Source organism: Solanum tuberosum, unplaced genomic scaffold (assembly GCF_000226075.1).
Source record: "Solanum tuberosum cultivar DM 1-3 516 R44 unplaced genomic scaffold, SolTub_3.0 scf00002, whole genome shotgun sequence".
In the NCBI taxonomy this organism is placed as follows: domain Eukaryota; kingdom Viridiplantae; phylum Streptophyta; class Magnoliopsida; order Solanales; family Solanaceae; genus Solanum; species Solanum tuberosum.
In genome coordinates this window covers 510,052-520,780 of record NW_006238928.1, presented here as the reverse complement: position 1 = coordinate 520,780, position 10,729 = coordinate 510,052, and the positions used below count along the sequence as shown (strand labels likewise).

The window sequence follows — 10,729 nt, the reverse complement described above, 5'->3', positions numbered from 1 at the left end:
CTAAGTCGTGTCCAACATAGGGACACTACTAACTAAATAAGAATCCTGACAAGGGAGGATTTTATCAACTCGAGCAGCCAACAATCAACAATAATGGCTACAAGTGTAACAAGGATAACAACCCAATTACATTGCTCCTAAGCTTTAAGGAAACATGCCGTAAGTAGGGAATAGCCTTAACATACCTTTTTCACTGAATTCATGTGGCCTAACGACTTTTACTCATAACTCCCTCGATACTACAACAAGGTAGGACCATAATCAACACACAAAAATAAAAGATACCATGACAATACGATAAAAGATATGTATTTCCGTCGCAAATTGCTATTTACTGCTTATAAAAGTTAGGGTCGATGAAATAAGGGTCTTACCTCAATCTTAAGGTCGTAATACGCCTCAAAACCTTCAAATATATCCAAACCCTTGATGTCCCAACACTAAAGTGTGATATGCTACGAAATCGATAAAACAAATTATACCACGATGATGAGCCCAACGCGTAGCACAACTTTCATCAAGGACTTGAGTCGAGAAAATCTATAGTTTAGTTGATCCTAGAAATGGGTTTCTCTATTTTTTTCTGGTTCTTAGCTAAAAATGAAGAAAAAGTTCGAAGAAGAAGATATATGTAAAGTTCCACCGACCTAGGGCCCCACCTCACGTGCCTGTGTGCGTAGTCCCACGAAAATACAAATATCTCTCTATTCTGAAGTCGTATGAACAAACGGTTTAATGCGTTGGAAACTAGACTCGTAGACCTTCGATTCGATAGGTCGTGGGCCCCATAAATATTTATAGATTGGGAGAAAACCTCCGAGACATTTGACCCAAATTTCAGAGAAATCTTAAAAAAAGAACTTACGATGACTTCCGCCAACTTTTTTTTTTTGCCACTTACTTAACTTCAAAACTTGAGATACAACCCTTGAACACTTAAATTATGACATACCACATCATTTTTAATTTATTACTCACCCTTCTTGTCTTTCCACGAAGATACGAGTTAATTTAGACGTTTTGAAAAGTCGGGGTGTTATAGATGCAAAGAAAGAGTAATCAATAAAAATACAATACAAGGAACCATCCCAAGGCATAGTTAGTAATTAAGCATCTAATCCAAAATAAGAGTACAAGGCTTTTATGAATACGAGATAAGTACAAGTTATCTCTGAATATAAAGACAGCCTAACAAAAAATAAACAGAAATCGATAACTTCGAACGTCAGGAGCTCACCTTAGTCTCTTAAACTCCAAGCTGCTATGCACAATTCCAAATCAACGGCGATAACTTAAACTATGATCTGCATGGTGTATATTTAAAAAAACTAATACATCTTTTTGATGCTCAACTTATACTATTTTTGCATATGATTACATTGTGATATTTTTTGGATTTCGTATGGAAATTTATAATGGTTTTGATTAAATATTATTTTATTTTATTTTTAAATTGGGTGGGCCGTTGGCTATTTTATTCAAAGATATTTATCAGTCTAACCAATCGGCCCAAAATCTCAACAAAAACAAATAAGAAAATCTGAGAAAAAGAGTCCAGCCCACACCGAACCCTCTATATATAACAATGAAAGTAACCTAACAATGTCCGCCTCTTTCTCATTTCCTTTTTCACTCTTGTCTTCAAGATGCTTCTTTTCGGCAGTCGCCGAAACCTTACATTTCGTCGTCGTCTCTTGTGGAACTATTTCCACCTTGTTCTTATCTTCTCCAACTTTTACAGCTCACATATGAGCATTCACTATTGAGAGGTAATCGTTATTCTTTTTTTTTTCTATTTATATGTTGATTCGTTGTCATTTGATCTTCCTCTGCTTTTTATTAGGCGGTAATATGTTGTTCATCAATGCGTGAAGTTCATAAAGGTAGCCGTCAGGAGTTCGGAGTGCGACCACACATGTTTGTCTTTTTCCTTTTTGCTTATGTTTCTTCCTCCATTTAGATCTAACTCATTTTTGTAGTGTCTCAGTTGATTTTGTGCTTCTTGCCAATTTTGCTTGAATTTTGTGCTGGTTTCCGTGCTTGAATGTTAAAGATGACACTATACCTGACTTTTCAATGAAAGTTTTTGCGTGCTAACATAGATTAGCAAAAACTTTTTCTTAAAACAGTTGTAACAATCCCTTTTTGAGGATGTGATCTTATGTAAATATGTTTGTTGTTTTCCGTCCTTTCTTATTTATATCCTAACTTTTGAATTCTCATATGGTTAATCTCTTTGTTTTATTTCGATGCTTGAAATATGTGTTCTCTTAGTATTAATGATGCGTTTTCTGCTTTTGGTAACTTCATAAAATGTTTAAATTCACGCATGTCTGTATGATTAATAACTAAATTTGCTAAATAATTTGCTATTTGATTGCCCTCCTGAATCTGTGCTTAGTTTTAACATTTTGTTATTGTACCTCGCTCATCATGTCTTTCATTAACTCTGCTATTTTCCATGAAATTCTCCAACTTCTTTAAATGATGTTTTTTAGAGTCAATGAATCAATTTCTATCACTCGGTTTTGTCATCCTTTTCTTGCACTAACTTTTAAGGCTGCTTGTATTACTCTAGCATCTGCTTCTATGTTTGTATCAATACCAAATCCCCTAGCTTACGCATGAACTAGGTCTTCATTATTGTCTCTACAACATAAATTATAGGCTCTTTCACCTGGATTTTCTTTATTTGCACTTTAATTGACCTTCTTCTGGAAACTTCCACTGGACCATATGATGATAAATCTTAGATTTATAAGTTTCTAGTATTTTCATCATTTCATGTCACGACTTTTCAATTACCTCGAAACCTGGTTTTTTCACCATTACTATTAGTTGACTGTTCTTTACCACTTGTTATACCAGTCTTTTAAAATTAGTTTGACCTCTATGCTTGATGTGATTTCTTCTTTTCCACAAACTCCACATGATTAATCCTGATATGAATATAAAAAATATATAACGAAAATTTGTATTTGAAAATACATTTTTATATTTTTTTAAAAATATATATATATTTGAAAAGACTAATACAATTTTTGAGATTCAATTTATGTTATTTTTGCATATGATATAATTTCTTTACATTGTGATTTTGGATTTTGGATTAAAATTTGTAATGATTATGATTAAATATTTTTTGGTAAATTTTCGACACATGGACTAAAATTTAGAAAAAAGACTATAATTGCTTAAATGATACTTTAAAAGGACTATTTTGAATCTAAACCAAAACATATGGGACTACTTTTGTTATTTTTTAAACACCAAACGGGATTGTCGTTTTCTTGTTTCTAATACACCCTTTTCCATTTTTTGTTGCAGAGAACAAAACGGTTTTCAAAAAATTACACACTCAGAGCTACTACAAACTCGCTGATTATCACTTGTGACGGCTGATAAAGGAGATAAAATCAAGGTATGTTCACTTTTTAGCTAATAAATTGTTTAATTTTGCAGTATATGGTTGTTTCTGTATCCCCTTTGAGTATATGAAGGTTTCGTTTCTTGAATAATATGGAAAAACTCTCTCAATTTGACATGTTTTTGATGTTTTATGACACCCATTTGCACATATTTTGTCATGCTGTTGAAAAAAATTTAATCTTTTTTGCATCTGATATGCTATGTGTGTTTAACACTTGGAAGGTGTTTGATGAACCCTTGTTCAGCCATTGTTAAAGTTTGAAGCTTTAGCAGTTGTTCTTATTTATCGATTAATCTAGTACACTATGCTGAGTCTCTGAGAGCAGATGTGAATCCAGAATTTTAAGTGAGTGGTACAGAATACAACCAGAGTCATTACTCCTTTTGTGGTAGCGAATGTGAACTTAAGACTAGTAACAGAGACAGAATTGAAATTAATGGGTTTCAAGAGTTTAGCCCTTTTGAGTTATTGTGTTCTAATTTGATAATTTGGACATACAAAATGAATTTCTTTAGATAAATACATAGTTTAAACAAGATGGGAAGATAAAAGAGGTCGCGGATTAGGGTAGAAGGTTAGTAGGTTGAGCGTTGTCTAGTTCCATTTTAGTATTGCTATTGTTACTCTCTTGCTATCTTATTCGTTGATTTTATTATTACCTGATAAAAAGAATAGTCACATTATTATAAGAAGCCCAAAGAGTTCATTAAGAATGAGTGCAACTTAGTCTATTGTATGCTCAATGCTGGCTTAGAGATATATGGCAAGGGAAGGTTGAAGTAAGCCTCATTCATCGGGAAAGCTTGGCGCAATTTTTTGTTTGACTTAGGTGGAAAAGCCATTGTAAGTGAGATGCTTAGAAAGACTGCTGTGAAGATTGCAGCAACAAATCTTTTGTAAGCTGAAGTTTTGCATCAATTTCAGAGGATGAGAAGGACATCCTCATGTTTATGGTGATGTGTTAGAAAGTAAAGGTCATTTTTTGGATTGGTTTGTTGCAAATTTTAAGATTTTATTTCCATAAGTTGCAAGTTGCTTTTAGTGGAGCCCTCTTTATAACAGATCCTGCTTGCGTATAAGGGTTGGCAGGGTAGTTAATGTTACAAGAACAAAGTTTTGAAGGGCATGCAAGTAGCTAGCTAGTAGGAGTGGTGCAATAGGAACATTATGTTCTGTGCGGAGCTTACTTTATGATCAGAGTAGAAATTGGTAGTGATTTGCAAGAATTACTCAAATTCATCTGGCCAATATGATTGCTATTTTGTATGATAATGATGGAACAATAGGTAGCATTGATAGCAGAATAGATGCTTCAACAATAGCAATGGCTATTACTCGTTGTTGCACCCAATTTCATTATCTTCGTGATATCTAAGTTGGTTGAGTCTAGTATAATGGCTAGAGAGACTTTCACGGTGGCCATCCATTCTGCTACCGGCTTCCACGGTAGAGACTCGTGTCACCACCGGTGAAACAAAAAGAAGGCAAATGTACATTTTCCCTTCTGTTTGCTTTCTTTTCGTACAAAAGGTGTGCAACCACTGTGTAAGGTAGTGTCCGTTACGAAGGAAAATGTTTTCTATGACTATTTTGTATACTAGTTAGTCAAAAATGACCCAAGTGATACATTTTGATGAGGGTTGAAAGGTCTTACTAGAACAAGCTTGAGTTAAAGTGTTAAAATTATAACTGAGGTCAAGTTTGAGTGTTTTGCTTATGTGTTTAGCCTTTATTATAAGAAAATAAAATAAAATCATCATCAACAACATACCAGTATAATTCGGGTGTACGCCAACCTTACCCTTACTTCTATGGGATAGTGAGGTTGTTTTCAATAGAAATTTCAGAATTTGTTTGAAAAGAATACAAGAGTAAAAAAAAACTATGATGAAAATATTGAAGATAGAAAAGTACTCAAAGTAAAAATAACGAGCCCAGAGCCTAAAAACATGTGTCTCATGTTCTGCCAACGACAAACAAAGGGGCAGAAGGCCCACACCAAACATGTTTGGTGTGTGGGCCCCACCCTCTTAAAAAAAAAATCTAAGCCAAGTCGTTCGCTACCCGATGACTTGCTATTTAATTTTTATCTTGTGAGTCATTGGGCAAGGCAATAACTTGGGCCCATTTACTTATGTATACATTTTAAAATCTTGTGTATCGTTTGCAAGGTCAAAGATTTGGTCAAATTTTAAATCTTCAATCAAATTTCAATTAGAATAATTCTGTATACTTCTTATATCTTAAATGCCCAAATTCTCTATTAATCAAGTATTGTCTTAACATGTTCACACCACAACATCTAAATTGAGCCATAATTGGCTAGAGATCATAATTAATTTATCATAAATATTAATGACTTTTGGTTTGTTATGAATTTCAAATGTTTATATGAGGTCTGCTTATATATTCAAACATGACATTTATTAGTGACTAAGCCTTTTCTTAAATTAGCCTACTTATTAGCAATATTAAAACTATAACTCTATGAGTAATCTAATAGAAATCGTTGTAATCTTAACTAGACACATAGTGTGCATTATAAAATTTGTGAAGATGTAATTCATTTCGCTTTTCTCTATTCCATAGTGTTTTTTATGAAAGGTATGCAGTGTTTTCATTTACATTTTCCTCCTTTTTTTATATGAACTTTAGAAATGAAATGTGTGTAAATAGTTCTTACCTCAAAATCATCAATTTTAATCAAATAATTGTGACTTTTTATCATACCAACAAAAATCATTCGAAAATGAGTTTATCTGCGGGTGCTAACAATATTGTTCAAGGTAAATTAATCAACATTAGCCTTTAAATTAATGTAGTCTTCATTTTTTTATTGTATAAAAATCTCTATGTTGTTGATTAATTTGCCTACATTAATTCCACATCTCATAAGGATTTTATACAATAAAAAATGATTACCCTGAACATTGTTGATAGCATTCATAGATAAATTCATTTTGAAATGTTTTTCACTGGCATGGTAAAAAAAACACAAATATTTAATTAAACTTGATGATTTTGAGAGCAAAAAACTATATACACACATATTTTCATTTCTAAAGTTCATAAAAAAGGAGGAAAAATGTAAATGAAAATGTTGCATATCTTTCACAAAAATTCCTACAAAGTGGAGAATAGTGAAATGAGTTCCACCTTCATAGGTTCTATAGTGGACATAGCTAAGTTTACATCGATCTCAATTAGATTTACTTACAATGTTGTAATTATTGCTAATGAAAAGGGAAATTCAAGAAAAGACTTGGTCGTTAATTAATGTCTTGTTGAATATATAAGACGATCTCATCTAAACATTTAAATTCATAAAAAAAACAAAAGTCATGTGTAATAAATATGATAAATTAATTATGATCTAGTTAGTTATGGCTAAATTTATATTTTGCGGTGTGAACATATTATGATAAATCTTTATTATAGAGAATATGGATATCTATGATATAGATATAATTATTTTAATTGAAATTTGATTGAAAATTTATAATTTGATCAAATCATTAACCTTAATAACGTCACAACATTTTAAAAAATATATATAAGTAAATGGGACCAAGTCGTTGCCTTGTCCAACGACTTGCAAGATAAACATTAAATCACAAGTCGTCGGGTAGCCCAACGACTTGGTTTATTTTATTTTTTTTAAAAGGGGAGCCCACAGATAAAAAAAATTCTAAAGCAAGAATAATTATTCATTTTCACAGCCTCTAAGTATCTTGAAGAGAAAATGATCCATTATCCTTGGTGATAGATTTAAATGATCCCTTAAAAATCATTTCTATAGTTTTGACCATTTGAATGTAGCAAGAGTACGCATTTTCGGTCTCTCTGAAATACATATTTATCAACTTGAATTATTAAATTTAATTGAAATTCTGAAAATAGAAAATATCTAATATAAATTCACAATTGGTGGTACATTTTTTTAGTTTATGTTATTTTCTTCTGTATGTTTCAAGAGTTTGGTGCAACTTTGAGGTGCAATTCTGTTGTTTTGGGGGTTTTCTTCATATGATGTAATTTTTACTTTGATTGGGTAAATAATATATTGTATAAAATATTTGCACTAAGCTACATCCGAAATGAGAAGTTGTGCAAATATCATCTGCATCAAGATCAAAAATTAGTTTGCACCAAAAAGCAATCAACAAAAGACACATATATTATGTTGATGTAGTTTTTTATGTTGCAGTTTTTAAATTTTTGATGGAAAATTTTACCATTTCTGGTTAAAGTTAAATAATCACAATTTTGATTAAAATTTAACAATTAGAGATTCATAAATCTTCGAAGGAGACCAAAAATTATTTTTTTAACTAACTTAATAAAAGACCAAAACTGCTCAAATGATACTTAAAGAACTATTTTGAACCTATTAAAAGGGCTGTCCTTTTCTTGTTTCTAACAGGCCTGTTTTTCCATTTTTGTACACATAGAGCTACTATAAACTCACTGATTGTCACTTGTCACGGCTGATAAAGGAGAGAAAATCAAGGTATTTTCTCCCCTCCTTAGCTGATAAATTGTTTATTTTGCAGTACGTGGGTTGCTTCTCTATCCCCTTTGATTATATGAAGATTTTGTTTCCTGTATAATATGGAGAAATTCTCTCAATTTGACATGTTCTTGATGTTTTATGACACACCCATTTGCACATATTTTGTCCTGGTGTTGAAATTTTTTTATCTTTTTTGCATCTGATATGCTATGTGTTTTAACACTTGGAAGGTGTTTGATGAGCACTTCTTCATTCATTGTAAAGAACAAAGCTCTAAACTTTTAAGTCAGTGGTATAGAACACAAAGCACCCATTCTACTCCCTTTGTGGCAGGGACTGCGAACTTAAGACTAGTATATGTTCTTGAAAATTATTCAGTTGTGTGTATTTATACAGAAATGGATACATAATTGGAAGTGTATGGGTTCAAAATTTTAGCCCAATTGAGTTATTGGGTTTTAATTTGATAATTTGTGCATATTAAATGAATTTCTTAGGATAAATACATGGTTTACACGAAGGCTATTGGGTTCAGAGTCGAAACTCTACCTCTGCCCCCTGTATTTAGATACTTCAAATTAAAGGCGCCCATTACCAAAACCTTGCATCAGTCTATGCTGGAAACCTGCCAGCAACTTTCTTAGTCTATCTAGAGCTGGCTCATTTCCAAAAAAAAACACTATTTTACCACTTTGAACAAGATGCTTATCATCGATTTAATTGCTAACACGCCCATAGTGGGTGTGTTTCTAACTCATGTTGCTTAAGCAAATTCATGACCAGCACACCCTACTGGGTCTTTTCTTGAACAAGATGCTTGCCATCAAATTAACAGAAGGATTCGGATAGAGAAGGAAAGAACAAATGGACTGATATGATTCACTGCGCCTTCAATCAACTGGATGGTACAATTTGGTCAAGAGTGGAATTAGTATGATTTGTTTCAGAGCATTCTTCTTGGTAGGCCAAATGTGTTCGAGTTTCTTACTATTTCAAAGATCAAGCGATTGCTCATTAGACAAATTTTAGTCTTCCAGAGGAATGCTATAGGTCCTATTTTTATTTTCATAAGTAGTGGTGGTGTTTGAGCCAACTTGGTGTGTACCTCGCCTCTAGCACAGGTATATGGTAACTCTAACTTCAAATTAGACAAATGGAAAAAAATGACTTAGCTTTATTTGCTTTTGTTAGAAGCTCTGGTCTCCTGTGGTAATTTCCAGCTTCAACCTGTGGGTACATAATCATATAGGCTATCTAATTAATGCCTGTGACTTCACAAGGGTATCAGAAGTTGAAGACTTATATGGTCATGGAGATGTTTATATTTTTTGTCTGTGTTGGACGTCCTGTCCCTTTTCCGGGAACTAGACGTGTCATGAAGATGGTGAATCTTCTAGGCCTCCTCCCTACCCCGTAGTGAGAAAAAAAGGGAGAGGTTAATAAATACTCTCCCTCCGTTCAATTTTTGTGTCTTAATTTGACTCGGCACGAAGTTTAAAAAAATAAAGAAGACTTTTGAATCTTGTGGTCCTAAACAAAAGACGTGTATAATGTACCAAAAAGAGCTTTGAATCTTGTGGTCTTGAATATGAAATGTAGGATGTTGGATGTAAAGAATTACTAAATATAGAAAGTAACATTCTTTTTGAAATGGTCTAAAAAGGAAAGTAAGATAGGGTCTATCGGAAAGAACCTCTCTACCACACAAAGATAAGGCTAAGGTGTGCGTACAACCTACCTTCCGAAACTTTGATATAGTCCACATCACTTGCTAGACAAGAGATGAATGGTGGTCTAGACAGGCTTTCACAGCAGCCAACTTCCACTTTAGAAACTCATGTCACCACCAGGAACAAAAAGAAGGCAAATGTATGTTTTCCTTTTCTTCTGCCTTCTTTTTCATCAAAAGGTTGTGCAATCACATTGTGCAAAAGATACGAATCAACGGTAAGGGGGAGCATAAGTGATGGTTATCTAAAAATGGGGGCATAAATGATATGTTCGTGTTATTCAGTTGAGCTAAAAGCACGAGAGGAACCCATAACGTACACTTCCCTGTGTTTCTTGAACACATCCTAATTTCAGGTTGAGCCAAAGGATATCGATCATGTTAGATGCATTTGTTGCATGAATCTTTGTTTTACGTTAAGTTGTTTTTGTTGTTTTTCTAATTCTTATTTTACGCGTGTGTGTCTAATCACAGATAGTCAAGGAAAAGGTCAAAGCCTTGAAGGCTAAATATTCTTCAGGTAGCAATAATGGTTGAATGGTGGTGGTCTGTACTAGGAGCTGCTGTGCCAGCTGTAATGGCAGGGCAAGCTTTCAGGACGAAAAAAAGGAGAGATGAGGAGGAGAGGTTAAACAGGGCCAGAGGTCGTGAAAAGAACTCCGATGATATCTTTGTTTGTGAACGAGTGTGTACTTCAAACAGGATGCTCAAGAAGGTTGGTGCATTTTCTAAAGACCCGACACCCTTTACTTGTGTTACTGTTTGTGGTGTTTCTGAGCTCGATGCTTGTGCTGATGCGTGTGCTCGGATTGTTTGTGTTAATCAGCACCAAGTACCTAACTGGAATGATATCTGTCTTAAGAGGTGTCAAAGTGAGTGTCTTAGGCTCTCACAATCTTCTGTAGTGTCTTCTTAGCACATTGCTCTCAACATTTTGCTTCTATCATTTCAACAATTCTGGTCTATTGAGTATTGACAATCTTCTCAAGTTCATGAATACTATTTATGGTATCTATTTCGACTATTCATCAAGATTAAAAAGTTATATTTGTCCTTA

General features: G+C 33.4%; 1 protein-coding gene across 3 annotated transcripts; it reads left to right on the top strand.

The window, feature by feature from the left end:
• Nucleotides 1-3,302: 3,302 nt before the first annotated feature.
• On the top strand, nucleotides 3,303-10,729 carry LOC102580889 (uncharacterized protein At5g64816). Of its 3 annotated transcripts, none has more exons than XM_006338004.2 (3): nucleotides 3,303-3,421; nucleotides 7,882-7,940; nucleotides 10,147-10,729. In XM_006338004.2, the coding sequence occupies exon 3, from the start codon at nucleotides 10,202-10,204 to the stop codon at nucleotides 10,586-10,588; it is 387 nt and encodes a 128-aa protein (XP_006338066.1). In that variant the 5' UTR covers nucleotides 3,303-3,421; nucleotides 7,882-7,940; nucleotides 10,147-10,201; the 3' UTR covers nucleotides 10,589-10,729. The 3 variants fall into 3 exon arrangements, with proteins under 3 accessions (XP_006338066.1, XP_015167166.1, XP_006338067.1); XM_015311680.1 differs by having other exon boundaries at nucleotides 7,854-7,940; XM_006338005.2 differs by lacking the exon at nucleotides 7,882-7,940.